The 22963-nt window shown below is 38.1% G+C and overlaps 1 protein-coding gene across 1 annotated transcript in view; it reads right to left on the bottom strand.

Moving 5' to 3' along the window:
* RELN (reelin) overlaps positions 1-22963 on the bottom strand; it is a 524409-nt gene that overhangs the window by 5472 nt on the left and 495974 nt on the right. The window contains exons 54-63 of the mRNA XM_042964909.1: positions 21679-21854; positions 21424-21530; positions 20090-20332; positions 19338-19513; positions 13201-13274; positions 11767-11928; positions 10855-11012; positions 8404-8623; positions 6363-6560; positions 5630-5728 (exon numbers count right to left, since the gene is read on the bottom strand). Coding sequence (XP_042820843.1) covers positions 5630-5728; positions 6363-6560; positions 8404-8623; positions 10855-11012; positions 11767-11928; positions 13201-13274; positions 19338-19513; positions 20090-20332; positions 21424-21530; positions 21679-21854 — 1613 coding nt within the window. The remainder of the gene's footprint in view (positions 1-5629; positions 5729-6362; positions 6561-8403; positions 8624-10854; positions 11013-11766; positions 11929-13200; positions 13275-19337; positions 19514-20089; positions 20333-21423; positions 21531-21678; positions 21855-22963) is intronic.

Here is a 22963-nt window from a genome sequence, read left to right as displayed (position 1 = left end):
ACAAATATTAAGAATAGGTCCACTACTTTCTGCCAATTCACTTATTTTTAAAAAATATTTTTTAATGTTTATTAATTTATTTTGAGAGAGAGAGAGAGTGGGAGCAGGGGAGGGGCAGAGAGAGAGAGGGAGAGAGAGAATCCCAAGCAAGTCTCACACTGCTAGCGCGGAGCCCGTCGTGGGGCTCAAACTCGTGAACCATGAGATCATGACCTGAGCTCAAACCAGGAGTCAGACACTCAATTGACTGAACCACCCAGGCACCCCTGCCAATTCACTTATTAATTTAAAACAGAATTAAAAAGTCAAGGTACCCGCACGCATCTCCAGCACAACAGATCTTTTGAGAGACATTACATTTAATCAGAACCCCTAGGTCTTTGACACTCATCTCTAGTTTTTAATTTCTCTAATACAGTCTCAGGCACAGAGTGAAATTTGTTACTCAATAAAGCAATGCTGATTAGCACTCTGTCTATGCTGTTGTGCCCAATATTGCACACACACTAAAGAACTACCACAATTTTGCTGAACTCTGACTTTACATGATCTAGGTTCCAAATGTCCCAGTATATCCCAATATCATACATAACTTTGTTTTCACAGATCTTTTTTTAATTGCAAAGGTCTTCGACAAGACTTTTGTTAATGTAGGTAACACTGATGAGACTATTAGGCGACAATTACCCAGAGTTAGTAAGAGGACTTACCTTACTCTAGTGGAAAACCAATGACAGCAAATAATGAAATATAACACAAGTTAAAAAATGCCTTTCAATGCATGCAGCACTGTGATTAGTCATAAAAGTCTGATCAGGTTTAGATGCAATATAGGATTTTTCATCTCTTTTGAAAATAAAAATTAAAGAAGTTATTTCTTATTCTCCTACACCTGATATATACATATATTTAACTTTTTAATGTAATGCAACATGCAATATTTGCTCATAACCATATGTCAAGGTACATGTAGCTTAGTACTACATTTGGCATAAATGTTGTGTATAAAGTATAAATAGGAAAGTAGTAGTTAATAACTAACCTTAATTTATTGTGTTTTTTTTTCAGTTATTTACATTTTAGAAAATACTTATTCCTGAATATATTAAGGAATGGGCTTTAAAAAATACAGAAGTCCTCTACATCAGATAACACAGTCAAATTAGTAAAGGATAAATATGCTTTGCAACAAATGTACTATGCTCATCTCCAAAAATCATTTGTGCCAAAAATGTGATAGTATTTTGATAATGGATAGCATGAGGGGATGGGTCATGATGGTACTCATATTATTGAAATCTGATAAATGCGTTTAAGACCATAGTTAGCAACATACTGGTTTTCATTCCCAGTAAATGTGGTAATTATTCACTCTTTAGTAAGTCAATTCACAAAGGCTCTTTACCGAGCCATTTGCTTTCAAGGTACACATGCAAAAATTGGCCCACTTCATTATACGCATGACAGGTTGTGACTTAGACACGTACACAAAAAAATGTGATGTGTGAATGAGATGCGGAGTTGGGTGAGGGAGATTCTTAGGATAAAAGGATGAGTGCCCAACAAAAACGATTAAGACCAAGATTTCTCTTTTATCCTAAGAAGAACCCCACCAGCATGGATCTTGTGAGGGGTCTGCCCAAGGGTGTTCACAAACATTTACTGCAAAATGAACGTTCTCTACTAGCAAGTGAATTCAGAGACATTAGGTTTCTGACATGGTTGTCAGTGACTGTGTTCTGCTATATTGCTCAGACTTTACAGAATAAGGCCTTTTGGTAAGCTAGTGAGGCTGGGAAAAAGTCATCTGTCAATTTAGTACATCTGTTTTATGCCAGAATAGCAGTGGCCAATTCTCACGAAGAGCTTTTCATGGGCAGGTTTTACTGAAAAACATCACCAGAATGAAAAGATTTCACTCTCAAACAAGCATAAAGCATAAGTGACTTTGCTTGTTAAGTGCTAAATGGTGCTTTTACTCTTTTATGATGTGGGGCTTGTCATTCTGTACATCTATATTTATGAAACGCAAATCCTTCCACATGGAGTATTTTAGAATTAACCCATTAGGTTAAACATTTGTTATGTATGTTGTCAATTTAGGATGCATTCCTAAACCTTGAAATATTTTCAAAAGTGCTGAATTTGTTCTCATCAAACTCATTTATGTACCTTTGTAGCTAATATGGGCAGTAGTGAGGTTATTTTCAAGATACCATGCGTGACTGGAATTTTTCTTTCTAGGGATTTTTAGCATGTGTCCTTAGTGCACATGCACAGAAGCAAAACTATGGTAATAAAGTTAGATTAAGGCCAGTGTTCACTCAGAAAAGAAAATACGTTCTAAAAATGTAATGGTTTTCCAACCATTAGTTGCAAAAACATATTAGCAGCCATATTTGGAGTCATCAGTTAAGTAGGGCTTGTATCTCTTTAGATTTGCACCCCAGTCTCCTCTCTCTTCCACACTTGAGGAGTTAGCAATGCTAGTTTATATCACTAAATGTTATCATATAAAAGTATAGTGAATTCGAGGATATTTTGAATTAATAGGGATTTATGGGAGTATTCTACCTCCCTATTTCTTTTTTTTTAAATTTTTTAAAACGTTTTATTATCCAAATTTTGAGAGAGAGAGGGAAAAAGAGCATGAGCGGGGGAGTTGCAGAGAGAGAGGGAGACACAGAATCCAAAGCAGGCTCCAGGCTCTGGGCTGTCAGCACAGTGCCCGACACAGGGCTCGAACCCACGAACCGTGAGATCATGACCCGAGCTGAAGTCGGACACTTAACCGACTGAGCCACCCAGGCGCCCCTCTACCTCTCTATTTCTAAGTATATATCTGCTGTAGCAAAATTATAATTAGTAATATTTGTGAATCATGAAGCAAATCTTGGCTAGCTTCTTGGTGCTTCATTTGGTTGAAAGACCCTTTGGAGAATTATCGTGTTTTATTTTTCTGAATTCTCTGGAACTTTATTTTTTATTTTAAACTCATCAAATGAATGACTTAAAGTGATTATTTTGTAGAGCTATCAAGGGCATATTAGTTAGTGAATGCCTTAAAACCTTTGACTCTTCTGAAAAGAAGTGCTATGGAAGGGGACAGTGGTATAGAAATGTTAAATCCTAACACAAAAGCAAAATATCAAAAAGATGGTTCTGAAAATATAATTTCTGTTTCTTTCTCCAAAAAAAAAGAAAGGAAAGAAAGCAAAGTATATCCTTTATTTTTAACAAAATTTTGAAATGTCATTAAAGAGCTAGCATTTCCTTTTAAAATTATCTGTGTGATATAAAAAAAATAAAATTATTTGGTGATATGTGTGAATTATAATTTTTAAATCATTCACTGAAAGAAGATACCGAATGAAGTCCAAATCATGCAACACTGTGCATATATGGAAATGCTCTTTACTCATTCAAAATGTTTTAGTGTCTGGAAAGTCTGCAAGAATAATGCAGAGTAAGAGCAGAAAGGTGCCTGGTAAGTGATAAATTCTTCAGAGGACTAAAATTCTGGAGATGGAATAAAAGTGAAGTCATTACACATAGATTCTTTCTCCAGAAAAATGATCGATATGATAGATTTCCTATAATCCAAACTTGATTCTTGTAGTAACAGCATGATGCCGGTGGCTGCTTATAAAAATTAACACCAACACCAGGTATTCAAGAGGGTCCCTTGGGAGCTATGTGGTGAGGCTTCCTGCTGATGCTCTGAGAGACTCTGAGGAAGCAGGTCAACAGGGAAGGAAGGACAGAGTTTGCTTCAAAGTTGCAAAGGGGCTGTTTCCCACCACAGGAGTATATTTGCACAGCTGACCCCACCTGCTCTTCAATTTTGTTCAAGGGAGGGTATTGTGGTGATGATATGTCTCGGAAATCCAAAACTGATAACTGAAATTGTTTGGTTGGGTGGCAGGAGAAGAAATCTCTAATCTACTCACACACATGACATGTTAAGGATTGTCATGTCTACCCCAAGGGCAGTATTCGTTGCTTTCTTTTGAGGACTGTCAAGTTTTTAAGTTTCCATCGGAGTTGATAATGCTTTGTCAGGCACACGAAGCCCTATTAATGTAAACCGTCTTGGCAAGAGACTTGAAAGATACAAAGTGTTTATTGACTCTAAATTGGATTCTCAACCAGTTTATTAGAATCACTCGGGGTGCCTTTTAAAAAGACTGATGCTCAGGTCCCACTGCAGATCAATTTCAATCAAACCATCTGGAGGGATGCTTCTTCCAAAAGCTCCTGAGTGATTCTGATGTTCAATCAGATTGAGAAGCGCTGCTCTGAAAGGAGAGTATTTAGGGCAGAAAGGCTCTAGGATTGGTTCTTGGTCTATTTGGACATCTCTCTCTGGCCTTACCATATATATGTGTTCATTTTAGAGCCCAGGTTTTGTTCTATTCTCCTGGAATACTGTAGTCTGAGGAAATCAATATCTAAGTAAAACATCAGCCTCATATATAGATCCAGATGAATATGGACTGTGATTTTAAACTTCGACTTTGTCTTGTGGAGGCAGAGCCCAGCAAGTTGTCCAAAGCAGCAGAGCGCACAGTGGGGACTTGTGTAGGGACTGGGTTGCTCTTGGATTTGGGGGTTGATATGGATGCCATGCAAGCAGGTGCCTCAGTGAAAACTAAGACGAGGGCTAAGTCAAGACTGAAAAATTCAGCTCATGGCTATGATTGAAAGAAAACAGATCTGGTAGTTTTCCTACCAATTAATCATTTACGTTTGCTTTCAAAATGACTGAAATCAGCCAAAGGGCTGATTTCATTTTTGATCTGGTAAACAGAATGAACATTTGAACCTATCTACCGAGAAGATTCGCCTCTCCTTGCCAACCACTTGGAGCCATCAGTCCGAACACGTCGAGACATAAGCTTTCCCGTTCCAGTTCTACAGGAACTAGATCGTTAGAGAAAAAGCAATCATCTCTCTGCACAACAGTCAACCCGGCTAAGGGGACAGCGGCGCCAGCTTTATTCTATGGGAGAAGCCACAGGGGGACACCCTCAGCTATTCTATGGAAGAAGCCACAGGGGGACACCCTCAGCTATTCTATGGGAGAAGCCACAGGGGGACACCCTCAGCTTGCAAGGGGCTGGGATGGGGCGGGAGGAATCTGAAACCACAAATGCCTTGCTCTAATCGCAACCACGTCACTAAACTGAAGGCCACCTCAGGCATCGGTGGCTCGGACAGGTGTTTGTAACTGGGCACGTCAGCCAGAAACACTCTGCACACTGACCAGTACAGAGCCCTTCCCTTCTGAGGGATGTCATGCCATTTTATAAGGCAACCTAGATGTGGCAAAGACACTGTTTCCCATTTACCCTGAGGTTTTTGTTTCATCCCATTTAACGAATGTTGTCAAATGCACACATAAATCTTTTGCTCACTGAAGTTGTCTAAGTTACATTAAACTGCATTTGGGACTTGGCTATTTCAGGTTGACCTAAGCTACAGATTGCAGTTGCTGAAGAGTGTAGGCCAAAGTCTTGTGGGGGCTTCTCATTAGGAGCGGTTGTTACTGAATTAAGGAGCATGCCACATCAAAGGAATTTCAAACCTTCCTGAAAGGGACATGGGATGCTACGCATCAGATACTCACAGGACGACCTCCACATGGTCCAAAGCCCACTGATCATGACCTGTTCCATTGTGGCGCGGTTGCCACCAGCGCAATAAAACTCCTTTCATCCGGGCCTCCCTGGGTCACAGAAGGACAAAGAGGTTAAATGCTAGAAAACAAAACTTCCTTGGTATGTGACTTGCAGACTTCAAACAGAATAGGCTAGCCTAAATCAACAAAACTTAGGATATGGAATTCAGATTTGCTTAGGTCCTAGGATTTGGCTCCTCAAGGACTTGTAATTCTGTTACAACTCCCTCCCTGCTTCCCCGTGCCCCACTGGTACCTGGAAAAGCACTGTTTTCGGCCAACAAACGTGACATGGCTTCTGTGTGACAGACACTGTGCTAAAGGCTGGGGGTACAAGGCTAAGCAAAAGTGACATGGTTGCCTACCCTCAGAAAACTTTCAAATGAGCGTAGGCAGAAAATTAACAATGTTTCTTTCTAAAGGACTAGAAATACTGGTTAGAGAAAGGGAAATACACAAAAAGTGCCTTTGCATTTAGTTGTTATTCTCTATTCCCTGTTGCACCTAGTTCCTTGCCTAACAGAAAATGGTGACACAACTTCGGGGGGTCTGGGTTAGTCTTGGCTGTGCCACCACCTGCTTCTGTGCTGTTGTTCCAGTAACTCCACCAAACTTCCAGCTCAGACCCTGTGATTCTCAGGGATCACGCATGAGACCATGCCTTTCCATTCAGGCCACTTACAGGGGGACATTGTAAGACACTCGCTGAGCCTGTGTGAAGTCCTTGGGCTGGTGCTGTGCGATGACGTGCCAGGTGACCCCATTGTTGACACTGTACTGCAGCAGCACGGCCTTGTCCACGGCGTGGGGGCCACTCAGGTCACTGTTGCAGCTGTCTGTCTGTGACGTGCTCCCAATTTGCAAAACAAACATGATTTTGCTGAAAACACAGGGAAACAAGCGTCAGGTGGTATTCAAAGTTTTATACTTTCTAATTTTTTTTTCTTTTACCTTTCTTGATCCTAAAGTCCATAATTTCTGAGGTCACAGAGTAGAAAGAGAAGCATCCAGTCTTATGACTGAATCATATTAGCAATAAAATTTATTTATATTATCTTTTACATCATACATATGAGAGATAATCTTAGAAGGCTGGTGTTCTACGCAAAGAAAACAATTTTGACTTTCAAAGCTCTGTGTCCTAAAATATCTTCTAATCTCTGAAAGGTAATAGGGGCCAAGTAGGCATGAGGACACAGAGAGGACAAGGACTAAAACCACAATATTTACACTTTTTTTTTTTTTTTTTTTTTACAAATAGCTCCAAGCTGAATAGCATCTGCGCAAGGATAAATCATCATGTCTGTTTTAGGACAGATGTCTGGAGATCAGAGTGGAGGGAAAACTGAGTTAGACATGGTCCACGGCTCAGGACCATGTCTGCTATTCTGTTTCAATTGCACAGGCATCCCTACCCTTAGAAGATACAGTTTTTAAACATAGGAAATCTATGTTTAATATCTAATCTATATCTAATCAGAGTCCTAGCAATTAATACAGTAGTCCCACTTAGGGGAGATGGTGAAATAAAGCAGTGGGCTCAAAACTTATAAATGGCATGAATTAAACTTGCTTGTACAACATGGTGTGCAATTGTTAATTAAGCAGCTAGTTGTAGCTGTAGATGGGGTCAAGGAAATATCAGGTTGTCCCCAGATTAAGTACATCTTTTTGGTAGGAAAGAACGGGATGGGTGAACAAAATTTTGGTATCTCCACGATTACCAAAATAATTACATTTTCATTGTTTATCATAGTGAAAGAACCTAAACTTACCTTTCTGCCTCTGAAAATACATTACTAATGTTTTCCAAAGTGAAAAGTCTTAAGTAAACATCTACATTTGGTTAATAACCAAACACCCAGTTTTCCAATATATTTGTAGCTACTGAACGCTTTCCAGCATTCTGTGAATACTCTAGTCTAATACTTTGCAATCTTCATAAAGCCTTAGAATCTTCTTTTTTGTTTTGTTTTTTGAATTACACAGACAAAAAGCCATGTTTGTACTGGCGGAAGTGGCACAGCTGTGGAGGCCAGGTGGAGAAGGAAATCCAACCTTCCTGGGGTCTCTTTTTCTCTGTCACTTTCCTGGTTGATTTGCACAGTGTCTGAGCACTCTATTTTGCATTAATAAGCAGCTCTTGGAGCATGTGAACGTTTAAAGTCCCCATAATCCATCCATTGGGCCTCCACTTCTATTTATTGTAAACTACATAAGCTAACTACAGGTATGTGTTTGCCTGACTACAAAATCTACTTTGCACACACATTTATATTTACATACTTGCAAACAGTCCACATTAAATTATCTATGTAGATTGTCTTCAGCCAATTTAACATATTTTAGTTATTTTTTCAATTTTATGGAGACATAATTGACGTCAAACATTGTGTGGGTTTAAGGTATACGACATGTTGATTTGATATACTTATCAATTTTTTATATTTGGCCATTTCTTCTGGCTTATGCCTATGTCACCACCACTCGGCCAGGGCATGCGAAGAAAGACAAGGTAATTCTGCAATAAATTTAAGCAAAGCAGAATTCTGAGTTGTAGAAACACATAATGCTTCCTCATCCCAAATTCAAATGACATTTTGGCTTCTACCACTTTGTGACACCTGTGCCATGAAGTTCATGATTCAATCTAACAGGCAGTGGAAAGTGGCCAGTCTTGTGACCAATTCTATATCTGAAGCAGAACACAGGAGTTTTGTTACCTTGCTCGAGTGAGGTCCAGAGGCTTGGTGGCAGCTTGCCTTATCTGACAGCCGTTAAAATACAGTGAGTCTCCATGGGCATAGGGTGCCAGCTGCCCACAGCCACTTCCTATCCCTCCACCTTGAATGGTCTCCCAGTTTGCCTCAGTGACTCTTGCTGACTCGAAATTATCTTTAATATAACTGGGAAGATCATGACTGAAAACAGAGCAATCATCACCTAGAGGGAAGGGAATAATTGCAAACATCAGCTATGGAAAGCAGAATCATTAAAGATCAAGTATTCAGTTTCAGGTTTCATCCATTCTTCCTCCTGTAAGAATGACAAAATACCAAGAAGATATAGACTCCTCGAAATAAATGTTTCTCTCTTTTTTTTTAATCAATTATTGGCTTGTGTTCTTGAAAAAAAATCCCATTACCTTTGAGTCAATGTTTACTTAATTATGTAGGTGCTTATATACTTATTGTTCACGTAAATCTATTGTTTAAATACCAACAGCATCTGGCCGCGCCTGTGTTTACCAATGATGGGTCTTGCTAGGGAGTTCTCACCCTGGCATGAGAGGCCAACATAATTTCTTTCTCCCTAGTATAACTCTGGAGCAGAAAATAGGATAAGTCATATTCTTGTTCTTCTAGCTCTATACTTGATTCTTGAGAGCACAGTCTGCATTTTATTCATTGTTGGATTCTAGCAGCTCACACAAGCACATATACAATATGCAATAACAAGATGAGATAAATAAATGAATAGCGAATAGACTGCAAGTATGAGACAACTATGCTGAAATACCGGCATTCGAGACAGTACATTAGCAAATGTGCGTGTGCTTGCATTTGCCCTTGATTTGAACAGCACAACTTTCCTAAACATCTGCAATAGTTCCAAATTAAAAGGTCATAGCTCTACTGGATCAGGGGAGCAGGCAAATTCCAGACATCTAGGACTGCTTGTGAGACATCTGATTTGTTCATTTGCCTAAAGTTCAAATTCTCCAGCTAATGCATGGGAAGATCCAGCTGGTCTCAGAGAATAGAGGAATGAGCTGGTAATGAGAATAGAGGAAAAAGATGACCGTGAAATAATTTCTAACGTGAGAGATGTGCAGCAGTCTACATAAATCATACTCATTTCATTTGGAGGCAAGGAAATAGAATCAACCAAGAAATCTAAATATATTCTACTCCAGAAGTCAGATCTGTGGATTTTTACATTGTACCCTTGGGGAAGATGGATAATTCTGCTCCTTGTTGGCTAAATCTCTCAGTTATGAGACTGGAAAGAACAACCTGAGTAATGGTCTTCTTTCTGATACTGACTAGCTGTGTCACCTTAGGCAAGTCACTTAAGTTCTCTGAGTCTCAGTTTCTTTACCTATAAAGTGGGAATAATGATATAAACATAGCTGACTTACGGGGATCTTATAAGTACTAAATGATTTTGCTGAATAAATTGGTGGACATTGTGTAAACAGTAAAATGTAAGGCAATGTAAGAATTCATTCAAAAAAGATTTATTGAGTGTTGCTATAGGCCAAGCAGTAGGCTCTGAGAATATAATGGTAATTATGTAAACTTTGTAACAGTAGAAACCTGTTGGAAACATTGCATCAGAGGAAAGAAGGCTGTATGCCTTCTATGAGGCCAAGAGGGCAATTTCCTAAGATGTTAGGGGTTGAGTAGATACTCTGTCCCAAACTGTAAACTCAGGTTTTAGAAGCTCGAGCAATAAAAATGTATTTTTTTGAGTCATGGGTTTTGTGTGTGTGTGTGTGTGTGTGTGTGTGTGACAGAGTGACCTGGAAAAGAGAATACCTTGACTCATCAGCTACATCTTGGGAGGACTATGACAGCTGCTGTTGGAGAGACTGAGAAAGAAAGAGTATTGGCAAAGTATCCAGGGATGGGCAGCTAGGCCAGGAAGGAGAGAGGCTCAGAAGTGGAAATAAGGTGTTGGGGGGGGGGTGGTTGGGGCAGGGAGTTATATGGAGGATGGTGAATGTGAGGTGCTATAGAATTCTGCATTAAAAAAAAATACTTCAAGGAGCGAGGCACCTGGATGGCTCAGTCGGCTAAGTGTCCGACTTCAGCTCAGGTCATGATCTCGTGGTTCATGAGTTCGAGCCCTGCATCGGGCTCTGTGCTGACAGCTCAGAGCCTGAAACCTGCTTTGGATTCTGTGTCTCCCTCTCTCTCTGCCCACTCATGTTCTGTCTCTCAAAAATAAATAAATGTAAAAAAAATAAAATATTTCAAGGAACATAGCAGAAAATTATCCTTGATACTTCATTCCAAAGATCAGTATATCTGTGATCAAAGAGTGTATCACCCATCCCAAATCCCTCAGGCTGGCATTTTCACCAATTTCCTAGTGACCTCTGGGTACATGCTGAGATGAGGAGAACCTCACCATCTCCTGTGTTAAAAATGACAGGCTGGGATGCAGACCTTGGAAGCTTTCATCGCAGATGCAGACGGCACCCGTGGTGCAGTACCCATGCCCACTGCAGAGCTTGGGGCAAGCCTCTCCGATGTACACGTGGTCAATCGCCCAGCTCTGCTTCTCAGCTTCTTCCCCCTTCTGGATCCAGCGGAACTGTGTTGCACTGAAAGTCCCACAGAGAGCAGAAGGGATTCAGTCGGCTGTTATTCTCCCTAGCAGTGTGCAGCCTCCAGCCCTGGGACTACTTCTGAGAAAAGGACTTCCCCAGACTTCTCTTTGAAGCACCCAAGTAGAGGTGAATGAACTTGTAATCCTCGGACTCTGTGAATATACCCCAGAGTGCCATTCTGGGAGCTTGTACCTTCCCTGAAAGTGTTATGTGAATTTCCTATTCTGTTGCCTAACAAATTTGTGTCCATTTTTCCTAGAGAGGTATATTGCATTCCAGATCTTTGAGTAAAATGAATACTGTTCTAGGAAGATGGCACTCTGTTATGTTTATCCTGTGGCTTTGTGTAGCCCGACCAGCCCTGCACACCCCAGACAGTATCTGTATATGGGATGAACAGTGCAGCCTCTTGGCATCACAGAACACTGGCGAAGATATGGTGCCAACTCCACATCTTTGTGTGAGTGTCTGTGATTTGGGGCCTGTGACTGAGTTTGGCATGTGCTGTGCTATTTTATCAAAAGAAAATTTGAGATCTGTACCATTTACAAAAAAGATCCTATCTCTTCCTAGTTCTTCTTGGGGCATGCAACTGCCATTTTGGGACATAGGTTGGTGAAAGGAGGGAGAGGTTACTAGAGCTGTAATGAGATCTCTGGCCTCAGTTGTTTTCAGGTCACTGCATGAGCTCTATAGATAATTATACTGCCAGATAATTCCACAAAGTTTACCTTAGGATGCAACTTACCTGGAGGAGACATGGTCAGGCAGCTGAATGGTGACTCTCTTCCAGCTTGAGCTGTTGACAGCATTGTAGATGGTGGCTTCATGGAACTGGAAGGGGGAGCAGCCAATGCTGTTGGAAGAGGAAGGAAGGCACTGGCTCTGCACGAGCTGCCAGGAATCAGACCTGAAGAGACCACAGAGGCTGCATTAGACAACTCGGAAGAGAAATGTATGACCTATCTAATGTCAATGTAACACTTTGGGGCTGGGTTAAATTTAGTTTTTTTTTTTTTTTTTAAGTTTATTCATTTATTTTGAGTGAGAGAAAGAGAGAGTGCGAGCAGGTGAGTGGGGAGGGGCAAACAGAGATGGAGACAGAGAATCTCAAGCAGGTTCCATATTGTTAGTACAGAGCCCAATGAGGGGCTTGAACCCACCAACTGTGAGATCACGACCTGAGCCAAAATCAAGAGTCGGACACTTAACCGACTGAAACAACCAGATGCCTTTAGATTGAGATATTTTTTATGTAAGTTCTGTACTTCCTGTATATATTTATATAGACAATGAAAAGGAAAATTAAAAATAATTTCATATAATATATATTCTAATTCTTTACAAGCACAAGAATATATTCACAGATAATAGAATAAAATAATAGCGTGCAGTGTGCTGCATTCTAGTGGCTTCTGGTATATTACTGGAAATATACCCGGAGTTGACTGACAAAATTCTCTGTCTACACAAACTTAACCCTGCATAATTCATTTTCAAGAGTGATGGCGTGAGACAGGGTTATCAACACCCTAATAAGGTAATTGCACAGTGTCAGACTTTCACTATGCTTTAAGACACATGATTCTGGTTGAAGCATATTTAGATCTTTTATTGACTCAAATTCTCATTAAGGTGGGTTAAAAATGAGCAACATGAATAAAAGAGAATTCTACTTGAGGACAAACGTATTATCTTACTTATTTTAAAATAAAAAAAGTTTGTTGGCTTGCAGCCAACCTAGTATGAAAAACGGTTTTTCTTGGTTTGAAGGAAAAATTTGAAAATAAGACACACATGTAAATTTTATATAAATAAAATTAATAGATGGGAAATAAACATAAAGTACACTTTTTTGAAATGTAATTATTTCTTCCTTTTAAAAAAATGTTCAGTTATTTTTTGAGAGAGAGAGAGAGTCCAAGTGGGAGAGGAGCAGAGAGAGGGAGACAGAGGTTCAGAAACAGGCTCTGTGCTAGTAGCACAGGGACTGAACCCACAAGTCATGAGCCCGCGACCTGAGCCGAAGTCGGATGCTTAACTGACTGAGCCACCCGGGTGCACCCATGAACCATACTTTTAATATAAAAGGTTGCTCCTCTGTAGATAGTTGCTTTAAAAATACACAACCATTTGAAGTTGTATTCAAGTTTGGAGGAATGTAAAAAAGTATTTCACAAACCTTGCATCCTTAGTGTACTCCAACATCACAGAATGAAGATCGCCACAAGAAGTAGCTTCACAACCCACCACAATCTAAAACAAGCATAAACAACAAATATGTACAGGGAAGATTAAGCACCTATCACTAATTAGAAATTCCCTCTCTCTAAATTGTAACTCTAATAAATAATCAACAAATATTCAGAGAAGCTTTTACAGAGCAGCCTGACTGAACACCAACAATACAATTTTTTGAGTTCTGTTAAAAACATGCAACTCTGTGTGAAGATGAGAATTAAGGTTTAAATTTTTTTTTAACGTTTTATTTATTTTTGAGACAGAGAGAGAGAGAGCATTAACAGGGGAGGGTCAGAGAAAGAGGGAGACACAGAATCCGAAACAGGCTCCAGGCTCTGAGCTGTCAGCACCCAGGTGCCCCGGGAATTAAGGTTTAAAAAAGTACTACTTCTTTCTTCTTTTTTTTTTTTCTTTCTTTTAGAGAGAGAGAGGGAGAAAGTGAGTAGGGGCAGAGAGAATCCCAGGAGGGGAAGTAAGAGAGAGAGGGAGAGGGAGAGGGAGAGGAAGGGGGGGGAGGGGGAGGGAGAGAGAGAGAGAGGGAGAGAGAGAGGTAGGGCTCACCTGGGGCTCATGTTTAGCCAAAGCTGGGCTCAAGCTCACCCGAAGTGGGGCTCAAAGTCACCAACTGTGAGATCATGACCTGAGCCGAAGTCAGAAGCTTAATGACTGAGCCACCCAGGTGCCCCAAAAGTACTATTTCTAACCAAGAGCTAGTTGCTTGAAAAGATAAATAAAATCTATAAACCTTCAGTTAGTGTCATCAAGAAAAAAAGACAGAGGACTCAAATAAATAAAATCAGAAATGAAAAGGGAGAAATAACAAGAGACAGCACAGAAATACAAAGATTATAATACTACGAAAAATTAGATGCCAACAAATTGGACAACCTGGAAGAAATGAATAAATTCCTAGAAACATACAGTCTTCCAAAACTGAATCAGGAAGAAAGATGAAATGTGAACAGACTGATCACTAGTAACAAAATTGAATCAATAATCAAAAAACTCCTAACAAACAAAAATCCCCCGAAATGGCTTTATAGGTGAATTATACCAAATTTTTAAAGAATTAATACCTATTCTTCTCAAACTATTCCAAAAAATAAAAGAGGAAGGAAAACTTCCAAATTTATTCTACAAGGCCATTCAGAAAAAGAAAGCTACACTCAATGTGGCGCTCGAACTCAAAACCCTGAGATCAAGAGTTGTATGCTCCACTGACTGAGCGAGCCAGGATGAACATAGATGCACAAATCCTCAACAAAATATTAGCAAACTGACTTCAGGAATACACTAAAAGAATCATTCAACATGATCAAGTGGAATTTGTTTCAGAAATGCAAGGATAGTTCAATATTTGCAAATCAATGTGATACATAGAATCAACAAGAGAAATGATAGAACCATATGATCATCTCAATAGATGCAGAAAAAGCATCTGACAAAATTAAACATCCGTTCATGATAAAAACTCTCAACAAAGTGGGTTTAAAGGGAACACACCTCAACATAATGAAGGCAATATGTGAAAAACTCACAGCTAACATCATACTTAATGGTGAAAAACAGAGCTTTTCATCTAAGATTGGGAACAAGACAAGCATGTCCTCTCTCACCACTTATTCAACATAGTATTGGAGGTTCTAGCTGTAGCAATCATACAAGAACAAAAAATAAAAGGCATCCAAATTGGGAAGGAAAAGTAAAGCTGTCACTCTTTGCAGATGACATGATAGTATGAATAGAAAACCCTAAAGACTCCACCGAAAAACTATTAGAACTGATAAATGAATTCAGTAAAGTTGCAGCGTATAAATTTAATATGCAGCCATATGTTGCATTTCTATACACTAATAGCAAAGTAGCAGAAAGAGAAATGAGGGAGACAATTCCCTTTACAATTATACCAACAAAAAACAACACCCAGGAATAAATTTAATCAAGGAGGTGAAAAATCTATACTCTTAAAACTATAAGACGCTGATGGAAGAAACTGAAGATAAAGTAAACAAATGGAAAGATGTACCATGCTCATGGGCTAGAAGAATTAGCATTGTTAAAAATGTTCATACTACTCAAAGCAATCTATAAATTGAATGTAATCTGTATCAAAATACCAATAGCATTTTTTCACAGAACTAGAACAAAAAAATCCTAAAATTTGTATGGAATTACCAAACACCCCAAGACCAAAGCACTCTTGAGAAAGAAACACAAAACTAGAGGTATCACAATTCCATATTTCAAAATATACTACAAAGCTGTAGTAATCAGAACAGTATGGTACTGGCACAGAAATAGACACAAAGATCAGCGGACTAGTACAGAGAGCCCAGAAATAAACCCACACTTAATATGGTCAATTAATCTATGACAAAGGAGACAAGAATACACAATGGGGAAAAACAGTCTCTTCAACAAATGATGCTGGGAAAACTGGACAGCTAAATGCAAATAATGAAACTGGACCACTTTCTTATACCATATACAAAAATAAATTCAAATGGATTAAAGACCTAAATGTGAGACTAAACCATTAAAAGAAAACATAAGCAGTAATCTCTTGGACATCAGCCTTAAGGACATATTTATGGATATATATCCTCAGGCAAGGGAAAAAGTAAAAATAAATACATTATCGAGACTACACTAAAATAAAAAGCTTTTTCACAATCAAGGAAATCATCAATATAACAAAAAGGCAATCTACTAAATGGGAGAAGATATTTGCAAATGATATATCTGATAAAGCGGTTAACACCCAAGATACATAAAGAACTTATGCAACTCAAAACCAAAAAAAAAAAAAAAAAAGATTAAAAAATGGGCAGAGGACCTGAACAGACACATGATGGCCAAGAGACACATGAAAAGATGCTCAAATTTGCTAATCATTAGGGAAATGCAGATAAAACCATAATGAGACAGATATCATGTCACACAAGTCAGAAAAGCTAGTATCAAAAAGATAAGAAATAGCAAGTGTTGGTGAGGATGTAGAGAAAAAGCAACCCTTATGCACAGTCGGTGAGAATGTAAATCGGTACAGCCACTCTGGAAAACAATATGGAGTTTCCCGAAAAAAATAAAAAATTGGAATACCAATGATCCAGTAATTCCACTGCTAAGAATTTACCAAAGAAAATGAAAACATTAACTCGAAAAGATATATGCACCCCTATGTTTATTGCAGCATTATTTATGATAGCCAAGATATAGAAGCAACCCAAGTATCCATAAATAGATGAATGGATAAAGACAGGGGGTATATACACAATGGGATATTACTCAGCCATAAAAATGAATAAGATCTTGCCATTTGTTAAAACATGGTGGACCTAGTGGGTATTATGCTAAGTGAAGGGGGTCAGACACAGAAAGACAATAACCATATGAGTTCACTTATTTGTGTAATCTAAAAAACAAAACAAATGAATAAATAGAAATAAACTCATAAATACAGAGAACAAACTGGTGATTGCCAGAGGGGTGGAAGGAATGGATGAAATAGGTGAAAATACTGTAATAACATTTTAAGGTGACAGATAATGAGTACTCTAATTGTGGTGAGCACAGAGTAACGTATAGAATGTCATATCAGCTAGGTTGTACACCTGAAACGAATATAACATTGTATGTCAATTATACTTCAATAACAAAAAGAGCAAGCTCTTAACCTTTGAGAAAAGTGTTTTCTCAAAGACATAAAAGATTCTGTACAAGAAATGACCAGGCCCATTTCTTCCTATCTGTCTATCTATCTATCTATCTATCTATCATCTATCTATCTAATTTTAATACTTCTGGATTATGCTATTGTTTTCCAAGTTTTCTATCTGCCAAGTTGGCAGTTCTGGTAAGACTGAGAGTCAGACGCCTCTCCAAAAGAAAAAGGCATTCCATACCATTCAGAGCTGGCTGCAAACAGAATGATACCCATGGCTAAGTAGTAAAACAAACAAATAAACAAAAGTACTATTTCTATTTACTTAATATAATAACATATTAATCATAAATTTGGGAAAGACAATTTGGCCAAAAGTAAAGTAACATTTGGAGAATTAATGGAAAGAAACTCAAAGTATCACTGGTTCAAAACATTTTCACTGATCTCTAACTTCCTAATGCTACTAGTGAATTTCTATTTATAATTAAAAATAGCAATTTCTGACTACTTAATATTCATTCTTGTGGTTTTTACATTTCCATATGAATTAAAGCTTTCCATATTATATGCAATTAAATGTTTGAGTCATTAATAATGCATAAGTGCTATAAAACCTTGGTGATTTAAATTTAAGTCCTAATCATCTACTTAATCAACATGTCCTTTTTTTTTAGTGCTGATACTGGGGAAGGTTAGTGCTAAAAATTTCAGGCCGTACACTCATGAATAAAACAGCCCTGGCCTGAGAGAGAAAATAAGAAGCATATTCCAATAATGGAAATAGAAATCATAAAAGATACAACTAAAATGCTGTGGTACTTCAGAGGAAGGAGAGATTATATTTGATTAAGTGGATTAGAAAATAATTCATCAGAAGTGGAAGAGGTGAATTATTCCAACCACAAGAAAGAAATGACGACATGACAGAGGTGCTAACTATCACTATAATGGCAATCATATTACTACATATATATAAAATACATATAGCATATATATGTATATATATCAACATGTTGATTTGATGTATGTATGTATTTGATGTTTGTATGTATGTGTAGTATATGTACTATACATATGTATCAAACCAACCTGTTGTACAACTTAAATTTGAGCATCCTTCATGCCACTAAGGTAGGGATAGTCCTAAGGGAGTGGTAGCATTTGGGGAGACTGCCTCACCCTTCAGTCTCTGAAGGAAAGTTCAACATAAAACTGAGGAACACAGTGAATATCTCTATGCCCCTCCTTTTGCAACAGATCTGAACTTCTAAATATTGTAAACCTGAAGCTCTACACTCATTAAACAATAACTCCCCATTTCTCTCTCCTACCGGCTCTGAATACATTTTTATTTCTGCTAGAAAGGACTCTTACTATTAACCATCATTGCAGGGCATCTTTTTAAATAAGGATATCTTTTTAAAACATTTAAATAAATGCTTTAAATAAGCAACCAATGTTTGTCTTTAAAATGATCTAGTAACAAAGTGTATTTCTGCAATACCCTTTTTAAAAAAATATTTTATTTATTTTTGAGAGAGAAAGTGCACATGAGTGGGGGAGGGGCAGAGAGCTGGGGGACAGAGGATCTGAAGCAGGCTCCGTGCTGACAGCAAATAGCTTATGCAGGGCTTGAACCCGTGAACCATGAGATTATGACCTGGGCCAAAGTCGGATGCTTAACCAACTGAACCACCTTGGTGCCCCTGTAATACCCTTTTTATTATTTTTTTAAATGTGTTTGGTAATGAGAAAGACATTAATCGATATTGCTTTATCTTTCTCTCTGATTATCTGGCTATTAATTATCTTCTATGACTTCCCTTCTACACTTCTTTATGAGTAAAATATGCAATGTAAAAGATTTGAGAGTCCTTTTTACATCTAAGGATTTGGGGAATTCCAGCTGGGCTACAGTACATGTTTGTGTTTGGAAGTCAGAGACAAAAAGAAAATAGAAAGACATGATGGAAAAGGATAGATAAAGAAGCAAAGTGGCTTGATATATGAAATCAGTGTAGAGTAAGAGAAAAGAGGTACAGAAACTGTGGGGAGAGTGGGAAGAGGGAGAAGGAGAGAGAGAGAGAGAGAGAGAGAGAAATAGGCAGAGGCACCTATATGAGCTTTTCATTTCCAAGATCTTGGGAACAACTCAAGATTCCATATATGAAATATAATACAGTTACATTTCTTGCTATGTCCCAACATACTAATTGATTTTATTGATGCTCAAATAATCCTATCTGATAAAGGCCTGTGCTAAAAATCACTTCTTTTACTCATAAGATAAAGGCTCTTTTAATGAATACAATCAATCATTTCCTTGTAGTTGTACAACTAAGCATTCTTCCCGCCCTCCATCCCCAAATATGTAATGCCATATTCTGTTCTGAAGAGCCACTTCCCCTTACTTTAAACTGCATCATATATCCTGGCTGTATAATGAGTTCTCTGGAGGAGAGAGCATTGTGAGTTTTGTCCTTCTTTTTATTCGGCCAGTAGAGGTGGAAGGATGGGTTGCCACAGAATCCTGCTGTCCTTACTGCATTAGGGTAAAAACTCCAGTTTTCTTCATGGGAAGTGCCTTCTGTTAAGGTAAATTGGAAGCAATATGGCATGTTACTCTCTTGCACGGATCGGTTTATTGTCAAGTTACTGAAATGTCTGTGCTCTGCCTTTTTGCTTACCCTTTAAGATTGATTTTTATTTAATTGGTATAATGTATAAATACAAGATATTTAATCAAATTTAGAAAATATTATTAAATGCTAGCATAATGATTACCCAACTTAAAAAAATGTAATTGCTAGCCTGACTTGCACCATTACAAAATTTTTGGTACACTTTTAAAACAAGGCAATGTGCATCTCTGTGGTACAGAAATTCCTAAAGAAACTAGAATTATTTTGGATCTTGAAATTTCAAATTATATTCAGAGCTAGATATTTTGTCTTTAACAGAATTTTTTAAATCATCAGTTGACATTTCAACAAACAGTTAATCTTGAAGATTCATAAGCCACTGGGTAAAATACTAGCTAACATCTGTTGAGCAGTGAATATGTTCTAGGTACTCTTCTGAATGCTTTTTATGGAGTAACTCATCTAAAGACACAGCAGACAAAAGGCTCACAAAAAAGACTTTCAAATGTCTGGTTTCTTACCATCATCAAACGTGTCGACCAGTTGACTGGGATTGATTTCTGCTCCGCCAATCAGTATGTTGTCTAGTGCCCACTGTGCACGCTCCACTCCAGAGACTACAAGGCCATTGCTGATCACAAAAGGCTGCCACCAGCGAAGTCGAGTTGTGTTGGTAAGGGCGTCCTCGGGAAGAAGTATGTAGTCGTGTCTAACAGAAATGTATTTCTGGTAATCCATCTCGTGGAGCAAAGTCCAAGTTATTCCTATAGTAACAAATACACCAACATAGTAACATATCTGGGAAAACCTCCACAAAGTGACAGTATACTGCAGCTACCATAAGCTTCCCAAAGAAATCTTCAACCAGGAAATGAGAATTGATTTCACTGACTTTAAGATAAGCGTTTACCACTGTTTCCAAATGTATGAGGGGAAGGGTATTTAGAAATATCTGGCCAAAAAGAAACATGCTGAAGTAAAAATTATGTATTTTCTGCTCTTAAAATTTTTTTGTACATTGCTATGTGTGTTATTTTTCATAAATAATGAGCTACATCCATGTTTTGCATGTTTCTGGACAGGAACACCTAGTAATTTAAAATTTTAACTTAGCTATTTTAATTCTGGGCAATTTTTATTTTGTGGACTAATAAGTTTTCCTCTTATCAATTGATAAGATTGTAGGTGGGATATTTAAATTACTTAAGGAAACACCTTTGAATACACTAAAATACGTTAAGGCCATCTATCTCTCTGCTAGTTATAAAAATGATACCTATCTGCTAAAACTGATTTTCTAAGGACTTCATGTTATTTTTGGTCTGGTTTCAGCTATTTCAAAATAATGAAACAGAATTTTATTAAAATATCCTCTGACAGCCTCATGAATTCAGACTGTCATCTTTCACGGTAGGTTTTTTGTAGACTTATTACATGCTTGTTCACACAAAAGCTTTTAAAAATGCTTTAAAATGTTTTTAAAAGTGATCTTACTTAGAAAACCATATAAAATTTATTTCTTAATTGTATCATTTATAATCAAGCTTCAGTTACACACAGAAGTTTTTCTTTATTCATAAAGTTTGGAGCTTTTTAAAAAAAATTATTATTTTCATCTATTTTTGTTTTTAAATTTTTAATGTGACTTTTCTCTTACACCCTTATGGGTAGGTTTTGTGTAACACACAAGTCACATGTATGAAAGTGTAATGTGACTGCGATCTTTAGCTTTCTCTTTGTGACTTTCACTATTTTCACTGGAAAGTCAGCAAAGCTTTGCAGAAACTGTTCTGAGAGGCATTGGATGTAATTTGGGAATCTGCTCTAAGGTGTGGCTTTCACCCCTGAAACGTGCCTCCATCGGTAGAGTAGTCCAACAGCACGCCTTCCTTCCGGCAGATGGGCCGATGGCAGGAGGTCATGTTGTTCTCACTACCGATGCGCCCCCAGTATTGCAGGAATCTGAATGCAAGCACATATTATCCATCAGAATGGTTAATTAGAACAAAGAGTCTACTCAAGTCCTGGGTAATAACTTCTTCCATAAGTGTGTTCCTTATTTTGGGGCCAATTTGCTATGCTGTTATAAAAATAACAAAAAATGACTTACTTTGCCCCTCTGAGATCCAAATCTTGAGTAATAGCTTGTCTCACAGTGGATCCCCCAAAATAGAGTGCAGTGTCCTCAGCAAGAATGCCACACTCAGTGCAAGTACTTCCACCTTCTAAGGACATCCATAAATCAGGCTTGATTTCTTCACTGTCAAAGCGTTCCTTCAGGAACGTCTGGAAAAACATAAGTGGGATGTGGTTACAAATAACATTTTCAGACAGTAACTATGGAATGGTGTAGACAATATAATTTCATCTTGGACTTAAAAAAAGCGCTGATTTCTAATGCTTTTCTGAAGCATTTACAAAAAACAAGATCTGTCTACAATGTTCTTGTGCATCATACATTAAGCTCACTTAAAGTGCTTAAATAATGTTTGATCATTGGGATTTAAAGTCTAGAAAGAATCTTAAAATAAAATAATTGCAAGTTGACTATAGTAACACTCCTATTTGAGAAGTTACTTAAGCATATACTCTCCAAATATGTGTATTTGTTTATATTGCATATAAAAGTACAATTATGGTATTATGGATTATGAAACATGCACAAAAATGAAAATTTAAAGGACTAATATAAAACAGAGCACACGTTCTAGCATTTTTTTCCCTAACATTTTTTTTTCTTTAAGTAGGCTTCATGCCCAGCACAGAGCCCAATGTGGGGCTTGAACTCAAGACCCTGAGATCAAGACCTGAGCTGAGATCCAGTCAGAGAGTTAACTGACTGAGCCACCCAGGTGCCCCTCCTAACATTTTTCAATGGATTGTCTTGTTTTCCTCCAGGAGTATGTACCCCACACTCTGGAGACTGCTTTAAGCAACCAGAACCCTTGAGCTTCCATGATGGTGTGAACTTGGCATGTCTATATGGTTAAGAAGGGGCATTTGAAACCAACATTTTTTGTGTGAGGTCAAAAGAAAATCAACCTTGGAAGTCAGTTTTTACGTTTAGCAGGGTCAAGATTCAGGATGATGACGAGAAGTATTCAAAATCCAGAACAAAATATTTGCTCTTGGTCTCCAGTTTATCCTCCTAATTAAGGATGACCAACAACCAGGAATAGTCTATTTTTCTTTTTTTCTTTTCAATTTATTAATTTTAAAAAGTTTACATCCACGTTAGTTAACATATAGTGCAATAACGTTTTCAGGAGTAGAATCCAGTGATTCATCACCTGTATACATATAACACTCAGTGCTCATCACAAGAAGTGCCCTCCTTAATGCCCCTTGCCCAATTAGCCCATCCCCCCCATCCAAAACCCCTCCAGCAACCCTCA

The sequence above is a fragment of the Panthera tigris genome, chromosome A2 (genome assembly GCF_018350195.1).
Source record: "Panthera tigris isolate Pti1 chromosome A2, P.tigris_Pti1_mat1.1, whole genome shotgun sequence".
Classification (NCBI taxonomy): domain Eukaryota; kingdom Metazoa; phylum Chordata; class Mammalia; order Carnivora; family Felidae; genus Panthera; species Panthera tigris.
The sequence above is the reverse complement of the archived record's forward strand: the minus strand, read 5'-3'. Positions and strand labels throughout refer to the sequence as shown.